This window comes from Chiloscyllium plagiosum, unplaced genomic scaffold (genome assembly GCF_037043375.1).
Source record: "Chiloscyllium plagiosum isolate Xiang-an unplaced genomic scaffold, Cpla_swu_hap1 HiC_scaffold_11, whole genome shotgun sequence".
NCBI classification, from domain to species: Eukaryota; Metazoa; Chordata; class Chondrichthyes; order Orectolobiformes; family Hemiscylliidae; genus Chiloscyllium; species Chiloscyllium plagiosum.
In genome coordinates, this window is record NW_028270149.1 from 2829411 (window position 1) to 2846128 (window position 16718).

The 16718-nt window shown below is 44.7% G+C and overlaps 1 protein-coding gene across 1 annotated transcript in view; it reads left to right on the forward strand.

Annotated features, from left to right (window-relative positions):
- Positions 1-3543, forward strand: part of LOC148148735 (uncharacterized) — a 32506-nt gene extending 28963 nt beyond the window's left edge. The window contains exon 4 of the mRNA XM_087991844.1: positions 691-3543. Coding sequence (XP_087847970.1) covers positions 1113-2066 — 954 coding nt within the window. The 5' untranslated portion in view covers positions 691-1112 and the 3' untranslated portion in view covers positions 2067-3543. The remainder of the gene's footprint in view (positions 1-690) is intronic.
- Positions 3544-16718: the final 13175 nt, after the last annotated feature.

The window sequence follows — 16718 nt, forward strand, 5'->3', positions numbered from 1 at the left end:
TGTGACTCTCAAATATGCTGTCGGTAAGGATTTAACTGTTTAAGTATATGTATGATGGACTGGGGTGGACAAAGTTAAAAATCACACAACACCAGGTTATAGTCCAACAGGTTTATTTGGAAGCACTAGCTTTCAGAGCACTGCTCCTTCATCAGGGAACTAGGAGGATCATAAGACAAAGAATTTATAGCAGGAGCTCATAGTGTCATGCAATTAAAACAATATATTGAACAAACCTAGATTGCTGTTATGTCTTTCAAAATATCATCTTAATTGCATGATGCTGTGATCTTTTGCGATAAATTCTGTGTTTTATGATCCTGCCCCACTAGTTACCTGATGAAAGGGTGGTGCTCTGAAAGCTAGTGCTTCCAAATAAACCTGGTGTTGTGTGATTTTTAACTAAGTATATGTAGTCACCGCACAGAAATTGGTCTGTGATTATGTGATCCATCATGCTTTGTGTTCAGGATCAAGGAGGACTGTGGCTGAACAGGCTGCTCAAAATGATGGATTTACGAAAATGGACAATAAATGAGGCATGCTGGTAAATTAAGACAAGCCTTGACCAAAGTGACTGTGCTAATAAACATACTGCATAATCCAGACAGGCTGCAGCTACAGAGAGACAGTACATAATTGACTGAGCAACTGCAAACAATACAACATATTTAAATTTGTGTTAAATAGAATCAACTTGAATGCCATCACCAGGACAATGGGAACATTGAGTTGTTTACCAGACACAGAGGTGCCTCACACCCTTCTTTGGAGAGGGCTACCTGATCTATGTGCACCTAACACCTCCAGGAGTGAAAGCCCAAGGACCACCCTACCATTGATATGTCAACACCTGGTTCGCTCGATCAGGGTGCTCGAGCCCTGACCAATCTATTGAAGGACACTGAAGACCCTCCGAAAAGGGCTGAAACAATTACGAAATATAAGAATTGCTGCAGCACCACCCTCAGGACCAGTAACTAGAGAACAACCATTGTGAAGAGAAGACACTCCTCGGACCCCCAGGAAAGGAGGACCTGGTGATCATTGCCATATGGATCAATGACTATTTGGAAAAGCATAGTGCGATTAAAGGCAATCAGCATGGCTTTATGAGGGGCAGGTCATGCCTCACAAATCTTATTGAGTTCTTCGAGGAGGTGACAAGACAGGTCGACAAAGGTCGAGCAGTGGATGTGATGTATATGGACTTTAGCAAGACCATCTTCTGCAGCTACACTGGCACCACCCCCCACCTTTTCCTCCGCTACATTGATGACTGTATCGGCGCTGCCTCGTGCTCCCACGAGGAGGTTAAACAGTTCATCCACTTTACCAACACCTTCCACCCCGACCTCAAATTCACCTGGACCGTCTCAGACTCCTCCCTCCCATTCCTAGACCTCTCCATTTCTACCTCGGGTGACCGAATCAACACGGACATTTACTATAAACTGACCGACTCCCACAGCTACCTAGACTACACTTCCTCCCACCCTGCCCTCTGTAAAAACGCCATCCCATATTCCCAATTCCTTCGTCTCTGCCGCATCTGCTCCCAGGAGGACCAGTTCCAAATCCGTATAACCCAGATGGCCTCCTTCTTCAAGAACCGCAATTTCCCCCCAGACGTGGTCGACGATGCTCTCCACTGCATCTCTTCCACTTCCCGCTCCTCCGCCCTTGAGCCCCGCCCCTCCAACCGCCACCAGGACAGAACCCCACTGGTCCTCACCTACCACCCCACCAACCTCCATGTACAGCGGATCATCCACCGTCATTTCCGCCACCTCCAAACGGACCCCACCACCAGGGATATGTTTCCCTCCCCTCCCCTATCAGCGTTCCGAAAAGACCACTCCCTCCGTGACTCCCTCGTCAGGTCCACACCCCCCACCAACCCAATCTCCACTCCCGGCACCTTCCCCTGCAACCGCAAGAAATGCAAAACTTGCGCCCAAACCTCCCCCCTTACTTCCCTCCAAGGCCCCAAGGAATACTTCCATATCTGCCACAAATTCACCAGCACCTCCACACACATCATCTATTGCATCCACTGCACCTGATGTGGCCTCCTCTATATTGGGGAGACAGGCCGCCTACTTGCGGAACGGTTCAGAGAACACCTCTGGGACACCTGGACCAACCAACCCAACCACCCCGTGGCTCAACACTTCAACTCCCCCTCCCCCTCCCACTCCACCAAGGACATGCAGGTCCTTGGACTCCTCCATCGCCACACCATAGCAACAAGACGGTTGGAGGAAGAGCACTTCATCTTCCGCCTAGGAACCCTCCAACCACAAGGGATGAACTCGGATTTCCCCACCCCCCACCTTGTCTCAGTCAAATCCCTCGAACTCAGCACCGCCTTCCTAACCTGCAATCTTCTTCCTGACCTCTCCGCCCCCACCCCACTCCGGCCTATCACCCTCACCTTGACCTCCTTCCACCTATCGCATTTCCAACACCCCTCCCCCAAGTCCCTCCTCCCTACCTTTTATCTTAGCCTGCTGGACACACTTTCCTTATTCCTGAAGAAGGGCTTATGACCGAAACATTGATTCTCCTGTTCCTTGGATGCTGCCTGACCTGCTGCGCTTTTCCAGCAACACATTTTCAGATTTGATAAGGTTCCCCATGGTAGGCTCATTCATAAAGTCAGGAAGTATGGGATACAGGGAGATTTGGCTATCTGGATTCAGAATTGGTTGGCTGACAGAAGGTTGGTTGTAGATCGAAATTATTCTTCCTGGAGGTCAGTGTTGAGTAGGGTCCCGCAGGGCTCTGTTCTTGGGCCTCTGCTCTTTGTAGTTTTTATAAAATGACTTGGATGAGGAAGTTGAGTGGTGGGTTAGTAAATTTGCAGATGACACAAAGATTGGAGGTGTCGCCGATGGTATCGAGGGCTACTGCAGGCTGCAGCGCAACATAGACAGGATGCAGCGCTGGGCTGAGAAATGGCAGATGGAGTTCAACCTGGATAAATGTGAAGTGATGCATTTTGGAAGGTCGAACTCGAATGCTGAATATAGGATTAAAGACAGGATTCTTGGTAATGTGGAGTAACAGAGGGATCTGGGTGTGCAAGGACATAGATCACTCAGAGTTGTCACCCAAGTGGATTGGGTTGTTAAGAAAGCATATGGTGTTTTGGCTTTCATTAACAGGGGGATTGAGTTAAAGAGCCGTGAGGTTTTGCTACAGCTCTACAAGTCCATGGTGAGACCACACTTGGAATATTGTGTCCAGTTCTGGTCACCCTACTATAGAATAGATACAGAGGCTTTGGAGAGGGTGCAAAGAAGGTTTACCAGGATGCTGCTTGGACTGGAGGGCTTGCCTTATGAAGAAAGGTTGAATAAGCTTGGACATTTCTCTCTGGAGAGAAGGAGGAAGAGAGGAGACCTGATCGAGGTGTACAAAATAATGAGAGGAATAGATAGAGTCAATAGCCAGAGACTTTTCCCCAGGGCAGGATTGACTGGTACGAGGAGTCATAATTTGAAGATATTAGGAGGAAGGTAGAAAGGAGACGTCAGAGGAAGGTTTTTTACACAGAGAGTTGTGAATGCATGGAATGCGTTGCCAGCGGTGGTGGTGGAAGCAGAGTCATTAGGGACATTTAAGCAACTGCTGGACATGCACATGGATAGCAGTGAGTTGAGGGGTGTGTAGGTTAAGTTACTATATCTCACATTAGGATTAAACCTCGGCACAACATCGTGGGCCAAAGGGCCTGGTCTGTGCTGTACCTTTCTATGTTCTATGTTAAGATATAGTGTGGTGGCATATGATCATCCAGAGCTAAGTTACAGCACAAGATAGATTGATTAGATTTCTAATGTAAATTGTTCGTTTATAGTGTAATTTGTTATAATATTAGTTGTGGTAAATAAACACAAATAATTGTTTATTATTATTAAGAGTCAACCTGCAGTTTCTTTGCTGGATATAAAAGTTAAACACACTGCCTGGCAGCTGCAACAACTGGTATCCTGTCACAAAGTCACCCTTTGCACTACCTCACACAGAATCAGGTACCAGAGTGTCAGTATCTCTGACACTCAATCTTTTTATGTCAACCAGGGCTCCTTGATTGGACCAAATTAACCATTGCAGAGAACTCAATCTATCATGTCCAACTGACTGACTTTGTTAAAATCACTCACCCTAATCCTGACTTTATTGCAGATCCCCTGGCCTGGGTGCAGGTGCTCACAGAGGTCATAGCTCCGTTTGGCTTGTCACTGATTTGGTGTAGGCCGAAGCCAGCTTAAACATCAACCAATTGCAGCTCAGGTCAACCGATAATCCTCCAAGTTCCACTCACAATCACAATCCAAAAATGAGAGATCTTGTGATGATGCCACTTTCTGTGTCACAGACTTTCTCCTGCCAGTTAAGTATGAAAGGTATCTAAATACAAAGCTACAGAAAGTAAGTGCTCATGCTCCCTGTCCCCAAGCACTACTCTCTCAGTCTGCAAACCTGGTTCCTGGGCAGCCAAGCAGAGATATGGGATCGCCTGCTGAATTGCGGTGACTGAGCTGACTTCTCCCAGAATCCACCTTGTTTGCTTCTCACCTAGCACCCATTCAGTAAGCTTTCCCTTTAAGTGTTTGTACTTTAGAGAAATTTAGACTTTACAGCTGTGTTGTGGATCTTGTAGTATTTATTTAGAAAAAGCCATTTCCTTTCTACCATCAAATCTATTTTGCTTCTCTTTAATTCCATCATTCCTTTTGCTCAGATTGAAAACACTGATTTCAGAATGCACTATGTTACACTCAAACTTTGTGTAAAATTCTGTCATATTATGGTCACAACTTCCCCAAGATTCCTTTACTTCAAAGTTGTTAATGAGCATTCTCAGTGCACATCATTGAATGCCAAATAATCCAATGTCTGGTTGGCTCTCAAACATACAGTCTCAGAAACCGATCGTGTACACATTCCAAGAATTCATCCTCCGCAGCATTAATGCTGACTCGGCTAATCCAGTTCTTTATTTATATTTTTATATATATATATATAATAAAACCTGGTATATATATAAAATATATATAAATATTTATTTATTTATTTATCCATCCATTATTACTAAATTACCCAAATTACATGCATCTCTAATTTCTGGATAATGATCGTGTTCAAAATTACCAGAACAATTTGGGTCTTTTTATAAAGAACTACAAGATGTTTGCTATCCCTTGCTGTTTCTTTGCTCCATCTAAACTCATTAAAAATTTTGACTTTTTGATTCAGGATTTTCCCTCATTACTATACTGATGTCATCACGTATTAAGAGTGCTACCCCATCTCCTTTTCCCAGTTGCTTATCCTTTCTGAATGTAGACCAAGTTCCCAAACTTAGTCACCATGTAGCCATGTCCCTGTTTTGATAATAAAATCATACCCATTTATCTCAATTTGTGCAATCAAATTATCAGTCTTTTGTCAATGCTATGTATATACAAATCAATTGTTTTTTTAAGCAATGCTCCATTTTGATCCATAAGACCATTAGATACAGGAGGACAATTTGGCCACTTGACCCATCAAGTCTGCTTCACCATTCAATCATGGCTGATAGATTTCTCAACCCTATTCTCCTGCCTTCTTCCTGCAACTCTTGATCTGCTTAATCAATAATCTCTCTCTGTCTCAAACACACTCAATGACTTGGCCTCCATAGCCCTCTGCAGCAATGAGTGCCACAGATACACTTCTGGCTGAAGACACTCCTCCTCATCTCAGTTCTAAAGGGTCGTCCCTTCACTCTGAGGCTGTGCCCACAAGCCTTAGTCTCTCCTACCCGTGGAAACATCTTCTCCATATCCACTCTATCCAGGCCTCTCAGTATGCTGAGAGTTTCAATCAGATCCCCCCTCCTCCTTCTAAGCTCCATTGGCAACAGACAAAGAGTCCTAGAACACTTCTCATGTGCGAAGCCCTTCATCCCAGGGATCATTCTTGTAAACCTCCTGATTCCTCCTCCAATGCCAGCAACATCCTTCCTCACATGATGCTAGCTTTATTGAACCAAGACCAGGAATGGGTAGGTTGTCTCATGAGGATAGGTTGGATTTGTATCAGAGTCTATTTAATTCTTCAGTCCAACTCGTCCAGATTGACCAGGTTTCCCAAACTAAACTAGTCCCACTTGCTTGTGTTTGGCCTACATCCCTCTCAATGGCACTGAGCCTGGCTCTGTGGCTCAGAAGGGAAAGGGTGGAAAATAGAACAGCAATGCACTAGATTAGATAAGATTACTTACAGTGTGGAAACAGGCCCTTCGGCCCAACAAGCCCACACCGACCCGCCGAAGCGCAACCCACCCAGACCCATTCCCCTACATTTACCCCTTCACCTAACACTACGGGCAATTTAGCATAGCCAATTCACCTAACCTGCACATTTTTGGTCTGTGGGAGGAAACCGGAGCACCCAGAGGAAACCCACGCAGAGACGGGGAGAACATGCAAACTCCACACAGACAGTCGCCCGAGGCTGGAATTGAACCTGGGACCTCTGATACTCTAAGACAGCAGTGCTAACCTCTGAGCCATCGTACCGCCCAAGGTTGGAAGCTAGGAGGTAGGGCAAGCAGAGTAGTAAAATCAGGATTGCTACTGATGCTAGTGAGGCTAAGGATAGAGAGCGAGTGCAGATGAACATGTGGCTGCAGGGAGGGCTTCAGATATGTGGATCATTGGGCTATCTTCTGGGGAAAGTGGGACTGGTACAAAAAGGACAGGTTGCACCTGAACTGGAAGGGCACCAGTATCCTGACGGGAGGTTTGCTAGAGCTCTTTGGGAGAGTTTAAACTAGTTTAGTGGGGGGGGGGGGGGGGGGGAGGTGGGGAGAAGGGGGGGGGGGGGGGGGGAAGAGGTGGGGAGAAGGGGGGGGGGGTGAGGGATAGGAAACTGAGCTATAGATCAGAGGATGGATAGGTAGTGAACGGCCAGATACAGCATACACAGAGTCTATGAGGAGGGATAGGCACATGATAGGCCAAAGGTGCAGTCAGCGTGATGGGTTAAGATGTGTCTATTTAATCCAAGAAGTATCAGAAATAACGGTGATGAACTCCGAGCATGGATCAGTACTTGGAACAATGATGTTGTGGCCATTCTGTAGACTGGGATATCATGGGGCAGGAATGGTTGTTGGATGTTCCAGGGTTTAGATGTTTCAAAAGAAATAGAGGGGGAGGCAAAAGAGTTGGAGAAGTGGCATTGCTAATCAGGGATAGTATCACAGCTGCAGAAGGGGAGGTCTCATGTGGTTGATGGTCTTCCACCTTGGGACTCTAACCAAATGGGATCAATGTGGATTCCACCAGGTTTCCCAATTCCCCTCCCACCACCTTATCCTAGTCCCAACCTTCCAACTCAGCACCACTTTCTTCAACGGTCCTACCTGTCCATCTCGCTTCCCACCGATCCGCTCCACCCTCCTCTCTGACCTGTCACCTTGAGTCCCACCATCATCTACATATCACTTTCTCAGCTACCTTCCCCCCAACCCCACCCCTTCCCCACTTGTCCCTCAGCCCCCTTAGCCCACAACCCTCATTCCTGATGAAGGGCCTATGCCCGAAACGTGGATTCTCCTGCTCCTTAGATGCTGCCTGACATGCTGTGCTTTTCCAGCACCACTCTCTTCGATTCTGACTCTCCAGCATCTGCAATCCTCACTTTCTCCTTGGAGCAGTTTTCATCAGGTGTGTCCAGGATGGATTCCTGACTCAATATGTAGATAGGGCTTAAGATGTGTCTATTTAATCCAAGAAGTATCAGAAATAACGGTGATGAACTCAGAGCATGGATCAGTACTTGGAACTATGATGTTGTGGCCATTATGTAGACTGGGATATCACGGAGCAGGAATGGTTGTTGGATTACCATCCTGAAGAAGGGCTTATGCCCGAAACGTCAATTCTCCTGTTCCCTGGATGTTGCCTGACCTGCTGCGCTTTTCCAGCAACACATTTTCAGCTCTGATCTCCAGCATCTGCAGACCTCACTTTCTCCTCAATATGTAGATAGCCTGACTAGAGGGGAGGCCATACTGGATTTGGTGCTTAGCAATGAATCATGTCAGATGTCAGACCCCTTGGTGGGACAGTATTTCTGTAAGAGTGATCACAACTCCCTGACCTTTACTATACTCATGGAGAGGGATAGGAGCAGATGGTATGGGAAAGTATTTAATTGGGAGAGGGAGAATTACAATGCTATTAGACAGGAACTGGGGTTCTGAAATTGGGAACAGGTTCTCAGGGAAACACATGACAGAAATGAGGTTGTTTAGGGAGCACTTGCTGTTAGTGTTGGACAGGTTTGTCTCACTGAAGCAAGGAAGGGATGGTAGAGTGAAGGAACGTTGGGGGACAAGGAATGTGGAACATAGAGTCAGGAGGAAGAAGGAAGTTGAATGTTGAGGAAGCAAGGATCAGACAGGGCTCTAGAGGTTCAGGAAGGAACTGAAGAATGGACTTAGGAGAGCTAGAAGGTGGCATGAGAAAACTTTAGTAGGTAGGATGAAGGAAACCCCTAAGGTATTCTACACTTATGTGAGGAACAAGAGGATGGCCAGAGTGAGGGTCAGGCTGATCAAGGATAGTGGAGGGAACTTGTGCTTGGAGTTGGAGAAGGTAGGAGAGGTCCTTAATGAATACTTTGCTTCAGTATTCACTACTAAGAGACTTTGACGTTTCTGAGGACAGCGTGAAACAGACTGATACGCTCGAACTGGTTGCTGTTAAGGAGGAAGATGTGCTGAAAATTTTGAAAAACAGGGATAGATAAATCCCCTGGGCCAAATGGGATGTACCTTAGGTTCCTACAGGAAGCAAAGGAAGAAATTGCTGCACCTTTGGTGATGATCTTTGCATCCTCACTGTCCACTGGAGTAGTGCCAGATGATTGGAGGATGGCAAATCTTATTCCCTTGTTCAAGGGAGTAGGGATACTCCGAGGAATTACAGATCAGTCAGTCTCACATCTGTGGTGAGAGAAGTATTGGAGGGGATATTGAGTGACAGGATTTATGATTACTTGGAAAACCATTGTTTAATTAGAGATGGCATGGCTTTGAGGGGGGCAGGTCATGCCTCTCAAAACTTATTGATATCTTTGAGGATGTGACAAAACAAGTTGATGAAGATAGAGCAGTGGATGTAGTGTTTTGCAAGGCATTTGATGAGGTAACCCATGGTAGGCTCATTAAGAAAGCAGGGAGGCATGGGATACAGGGAAATGTCTGTCTAGATACTGAATTGGTTGGCCCAAAGACAACAGAGGATGGTAGTCGTTGAAAAGTATCCAGCCTGGAGCTCGGTGACCAATGGTGTTCCGCAGAGGTCTGTTGTGGGACCGCTGCTCTTTGTGATTTTTATAAATGACTTAGATGGGGAATTGGAACAATGGGTTAGTAAGCTTGCTGATGACACAAAGGTTGGTGGAGTTGTGGATAGTGTAGAGGCTGTTGTAGGTTTCATTGGGACCTCGATAGAATGCAAAAGTGGACTGATAAGCAGTAGATAGAGTTCAACCTGGAAAAGCGTGAAGAGATTCACTTTGGAAGGTTGAATTTGAATGCCGATTACAGGGTTAAAGGCAGGATTCTTGGCAGTGTGGAGGAACAGAGGGATCTTGGGGTCCATGTTCATAGATCCCTCAAAGTTGCCACCCAAGTTGATCGGGTTATCAAGATGGCAAATGGTGTGTTGGCTTTCATTAGCAAGGGGGTGGAATTTAAGAGCCACGAGGTTATGCTGCAGTTCTATAGAGCCCTGGTTAGGCCACACTTGAAATGTGTTCAGTTCCGGTTGTCTCATTTTAAGAACGATGCGGAAACTTCAGAGAGGGTGCAGAGGAGGTTTACCAGGAAGCTGCCTGGACTGGAGGGCATGTCTTATGAAGAAAGGTTGAGGGGTCTAAGACTTTTCTCATTGGAGCAAAGAAGGATGAGAGGTGACTTGATAAAGTTGTATAAGATGATGAGAGGCATAGATAGAATACTCAGATTGTTCCCAGGGCAGAAATGTTTATCATGAGGTGGCATAATTTTAAAGTGATTGGAGGAAGGTTTAGGGAAGTTGTCGGAGGTAGCTTCTTTATGCAGAGAGTGGTGGGTGCATGGAATGCACTGCCAGCAGTGGTGGTAGAGTCAAGGAGACATTAAGGACATTTAAGTGATTGTTGGATAGGCACATAGTACAATGAAGGGTGTGTAGGTTAGTCTGATCATAAAATAGGATAATAGGTCAGCACATGAGCAAGGGCCAAGGGGCCTGTCCTGTACAGTTTTAGGTTCTACATGTTTCTTATCTATATACCTGTCTGAATGTCTTTTAAATGTTATAGTTGTACCTGCATTTACCTTTATTTGACAATTCATTCCACATATGAATCATGCCAGTGGGGGAAAACGTTTCCCCTCAGGGTCCTTTTAAATCTTTCTTCTCTCACCATAAAATTATACCCTCTAGTTTTGAACTCCCCTACCCTAGGGAAAAGGCCTTTGTTATCCACCTTATCTATGCCCTTCATGATTTAATAAACCTTTATCAGATCATCCCTCAATGTCCTAAACTTCAGGGAAAAATAGTCCCTGCTTATCCAGCCTCTCCTTCTAATCCAAAACCTCCAGTCTGGTCGTTTTCCTAGGGTGGGTGAGTCGAATACTGGAGGGCATAGGTTTAAGGAGAAAGGGGAAAGATTTTAAAAGGATTGAGGGATAACATTTTCACACAGAAGGTGGCTGGATTCTTGATAAGCAGGGGATGAAAGGTTTTGGTGTAGGTAACAATATGAATGAGTCAAGATTAGAGTGGTGCTGGAAAAGCACAGGTCAGGCAGCATACTGGAACTGGAGCGTGTCCAGCAGAGATTCACACAGATGATCCCTGGAATGGTAGGTCTAACATACGAGGAACGGCTGAGGATCCTGGGATTGTATTCATTGGAGTTTAGAAGATTAAGGGGAGATCTAATAGAAATTTACAAGGTAATACATGGCTTGGAGAGGGTGGATGCTAGGAAATTGTTTCCGTTAGGCGAGGAGACTAGGACCAGTGGACACAGCCTTAGAATTAGAGGGGGTAAATTCAGAACAGAAATGCGGAGACATTTCTTCAGCCAGAGAGTGGTGGGCCTGTGGAATTCATTGCCAGAGAGTGCAGTGGAGGCTGGGACGCTAAATGTCTTCAAGGCAGAAATTGATAAATTCTTGATGTGACAAGGAATTAAGGGCTATGGGGAGAATGCAGGTAAGTGGAGTTGAAATGCCCATCAGCCATGATTGAATGGCAGAGTGGACTCGATGGGCCGAATGGCCTTACTTCCGCTCCTACGTCTTATGGTCTTATCCGAGGAGCAGGAAAATTGATGTTTCGGGCAAAAGCCCTTCATCAGGGATGAGGCCTCTATTCCTGATGAAGGGCTTTTGCCTGAAACGTCGATTTTCCTGCTCCTCGGATGCTGCCTGAACTGCTGTGCTTTTCCAGCACCACTCTGTTCTTGACTCTGGTATCCACCATCTGCAGTACCAACTTCTGCCTAGCCTGATGAATGAGACGACAATAAAGACCAGCCATGATCGGATTAACTGGCAGGAAATCTCAAGGGGCCAAATGACCTAATCATGTTACAAATTCATGTCACCACTTGTATGTATGTAACTTGACTAAATAAATACTTAAGAGAAACATTGAGTTTAAGGGGGTGGATATCAACAACTACCAATATTTATAATGCTTCTCAAGGTGCCTCCCATGACATAATCAAGTATGAAACAGAACCATGTCTGGAGATGTTTTTGTCCTCTGAATTAACTTGTATAAAAATCTAGGTTTCAAACTGGGTCTTCAAGGAGGAAAGCAAGGTTGCTAGCTGAGATGTTCAATGAAAGTATTCATGAGTTTGGGGCTGAAGCATCTGAAGGCATGGCCACTCATTGTGAAGCTATTAAGATTGTATATTCACAAGATCAGAATTAGAGGAGCTCAGAGCCTGCAGCATCGATAATGCCAATTTTAAAATTAAGATATTGCTTGGCCTGACTGGGAGACAATGTGAATCAGTGAATGTAGCGGTGCGAGAGGAATGGGTCTTATGCTGCAGGGAGCAGCGTTTTGGATGTACTGTGCTTAAAATGTTGGAGACCAGCTGGGAATGTGTTGGAATAGTGAAGGAGAGAGGTAATAAAAATATGGATGACACAAAATTCATGGACAGCATGACAAGAGAAAATACAAAGAATCCAGAAGAGCACTAAAGATTAAAGCATTCTACTGGCATATAAATAAAGCAGAAGGCAAGTTGGGTTGGGAATCAGTCAATCAAGGATAATATCACAGGCAGTGATAGCAAAATGGCAGAAATCTTACAATTACTTTGCTTCAGTATTTACAAGAAAGCCAGATCAAACTAACATAACAATGAAAGAGGAGATTGCAAATAATATTTAACAATAAAAGGATAAATAGTAATAAGACTTAAAAGGGATGAATGTTCTTCCCAGGATGGATTCCATCAGGCATTTTAAAAGAATTTAAAGAATAAAAAAGCAGAGACACTGTTACACTTATTCAATAACCCAGCCAAAACAAAAGTGTAAATGTGGGGTCTTTAATCTGGCTTTTCACAAATCAGACAGGTCTAAGAAAACAATTTACGCATGGCCATTTATAAGTAAATCTGAACAAATAAGTAAAGTAACTGACCTGCTTCTTGGGCAAGGTTTTGCATTGGTACAACTAACTGTCAGCTTCATATGCTGGTCTTTTCTTCCACTTTGAGCACCTAAATGACTCTTCAGCCACCTAATCCAGTTCAGCCTGATCACCCTGACTCAAGGACAACACTTTCTGAAATTTGATGTAGGTACCATCTTGAAGTAGCCAGCTTTGATACACTTTATCTGTACAATACCAAACGATAACTAATATCACACCTGTTTTAAAATGGCTGTATGTTCACATAAGAGCTATGCTACCAAATCCAGAGGATTTGGCAAATGATCCAAAAATGAGTTTAAGTCATATTACAGTGGTTGGGGAATTTAAATTCAATTAATTAAACAGATCTGAAATACAGAGCTAATATCAGGAATGGTAACCATTAAGTGACCAAATTATTGTTTTAAAAACCGATCTGATTCAGGAAAGGAAAGGACATCAATCACACTGTTATGGTGTGGCCTATAAATACTTCCAGACACAAAGCAATATCATTCACTGTTAATTGCTCCATGAAATCACCTTGCCAGCCATTCAGATGTTTTCAATGATGCTGCTTATCATCACCTCCTCAAGGACAAATAATGATGATCCACTAAATTCTAATCACATGGTAAGGTGGAGCACAAATGAGGAACATACAAAGAGGAACAAGAGTACAGCACTTGGCCTGTTCTGCCATTCACTAAGATCATTGCAGATCTGATTTTAACCATAATTCTACATTCCTGCTTATCCTCGATAACATTTCATCCCTTTAGTCTTCAAGAATCTATCTCCCTCTGCCATAAAAATATTTAAAGATTCTACAATCTACTGCCTTTTGAGGAAGGGAACTGCAAAAACTCAGCCCTCTAAGAGAGAAAAAAAATCCTCATTTCTGTTTTAAATGGGCCTCCCCTTATTTTAAAATTATGATCCCTGGTTCTAGATTCTCCCACAAGAGGAAACATCTGTTCCACATCCACCTGGCTAACTCGCCTCAGGATAAGAACAAAGAAAACTACAGCACAGGAACAGGCCCTTTGGCCCTCCAAGCCTGCGCTGATCCAGATGCTCTTTGTAAACCTGCTGCCTATTTTCTAAGGGTCTGTATCCATCTGCTCCCTGTCCATTCATGTATCTGTCTAGATACATCTTAAATGATGCTATTGTGCCCGCCTCTACTACCTCCGCTGGCAACGTGTTCCAGGCCCCCACCTCCCTCTGCATAAAGACCTTCCCCTCTCACTTTGAACTTGTGACCCCTAGTAATTGAGTTCCCCACTCGGGGTAAAAGCTTCTTGCTATCCACCCTGTCTATACCTCTCATGATTTTGTAGACCTCAATCAGGTCCTCCCTCAACCTCCATCTTTCTAATGAAAATAATCTTAATCTACTTAACCTCTCTTCATAGCTCATGCCCTCTCTACCAGGCAACATCCTGGTAAACCTCCTCTGCACACTGTCCAAAGCATCCACATCCTTTTGGTAATGTGGTGACCAGAACTGTACGCAGTATTCCAAATGTGGCCGATCGAAAGTCTTATACAACTGTAACATGACCTGCCAACTCTTGTACTTGATACCCCGCCTGATGAAGGAAAGCATGCCATATGCCTTCTTGACCACTCTACTGATCTGCGTTGTCACCTTCAGGGTACAATGGGCCTGAACACCTAGATCTCTCTGCACGTCAATTTTCACCGGGCCTTTTCCATTTTCCATATAATTTGTTCTTGAATTGGATCTTCCAAAATGCATCTCCTTGAATTTGCCCGGATTGAACCCCATCTGCCACTTCTCTGCCTAACTCTCCAATCTATCTATATTCTGCTATATTCTGTGACAATCCTCTTCACTATCTGCTACTCCACCAATCTTAGTGACATCTGCAAACTTGCTAATCAGACCAACTACACCTTCCTCCAGATCATTTATGTATATCACAAACAACAGTGACCCCAGCACGGATCCCTGTGGAACGCCACTGGTCACAGCCCTCCATTTTGAGAAACTCCCTTCCACCACTACTCTCTGTCTCCTGTTGCCCAGCCAGTTCTCTATCTATCTAGCTAGAACACCCTGGACCCCATGCAACTACACCTTCTCCATCAGCCCAGCATGGGGTACCTTATCAAATGCCTCACTGAAGTCCATGTACATGATATCTACCGCCCTTCCCTCATCAATCAACTTTGTCACTTAGTCATAGAGTAATACAGGACAAAAGTGAGGACTACAGATTCTGGAAACCAGAGTTTAGACCAGAGTGGTGCTGGAAAAGCTCAGCAGACCAGGCAGCATCCAAGGAGCAGGAAAATCGACGTTTTGGGCAAAAGCCCTTCTTTCATTCCTGATGAAGGGGTTTTGCCTGAAACGTCGATTTTGCTGCTCCTCAGATGCTGCCTGGCCTGCTGAGCTTTTCCAGCACCACTCTGATCTAAGCACATAGAGTAATACAGATGTACAGCACAGAAACAGACTCTTCAGTCCAACCCGTCCATGCTGACCAGAAATCCCAACCCAATCTAGTCCCACCTGCCAGCACCCGGCCCATATCCCTCCAAACCCTTCCTATTCATATACCCATCCTGATGCCTTTTAAACATTGCAATTGTACGAGCCTCCACCACTTCCTCTGGCAGCTCATTCCATACATGCACTACCCTCTGCATGAAAAAGTTGCCCCTTAGGTCTCTTGCACATGCACTACCCCCTTAGGTCTCTTTTATATCTTTCTCCTCTTATTCTAAACCTATGCCGTTGAGTTCTGGACTCCCCCACCCTAGGAAAAAGACCTTGTCTATTTATCCTATCCATGCCCCTCATGATTTTATAAACCACTTTAAGGTGGGTCCTCAGCCTCCAACGCTCCAGGGAAAACAGCCCCAGCCTATTCAACCTATCCTTATAGCTTAAATCCTTCAAATCTGGCAACATCCTTGTAAATCTTTTCTGGAACCCTTTAAAATTTCACAACATCCTTCCAATAGGGAGGAGACCAGAATTGCACGCAATATTCCAATAGTGACTTAACCAATGGCCACAACATGACCTCCCAATCCCTGTACTCAATAATCTGACCAATAAAGGAAAGCATACCAAACGCCTTCTTCAATTCCTCAAAGAATTCCATTAAGTTGGTAAGACATGACCTTCCCTGCACAAAATCATGTTGCCTATCACTAATAAGCCCGTTTTCTTCCAGTTGGGAATAAATCCTATCCTCAGTATCTTCTCCAGCAGCTTCCCTACCACTGACGTCAGGCTCAGTCTATAATTACCTGGATTATCCCTGCTACCCTTCTTAAACAAGGGGACAACATTTGCAATTTTCCAGTCCTCCGGGACCTCACCTGTGTTCAAGGATGCTGCAAAGATATCTGTTAAGGCTCCAGCTATTTCCTCTCTTGTTTCCCTCAGTAACCGGGAATAAATTCCATCCGGACTTGGGAACTTGTCCACATTAATGCCTTTTGGAGTATCCAACACTTCTTCCCTCCTTATGCCAACTTGACCTAGAGTAATCAAACATCTATCCCTAACCTCAACGTCTGTCCTGTCCCTCTCCTCAGTGAATACCGAGGCCAAGTACTCATTAAGAATCTCTCCCATTTTCTCTGACGTGACACATATCTTTCCCTCTTTGTCCTTGAGTGGGCCAACCCTTTCTCTCATTAACCTCTTGCTCCTTATACATGAATAAAAGACAAGTTTTGAGAAGATTTGTAGCACAGATTGAGGTTCTGGATGTAGGTTTGCTCGCTGAGCTGGAAGGTTCATTTTCAGATGTTTCGTCATCATACTAGGTAATGTCTTCAGTGAGCCTCTGAATGAAGCACTGGTGGTGTAACCTGCTTTCTATTTACAGCAGAACTTCAGTGATCTGAATGCGATGGATGGGCACTATTTCATTTGGATAATTGATTATTCAGTTAATTCATTCAATGCTTTTCCTCTTGGGCTCGGAGTTTTCTGTTAAG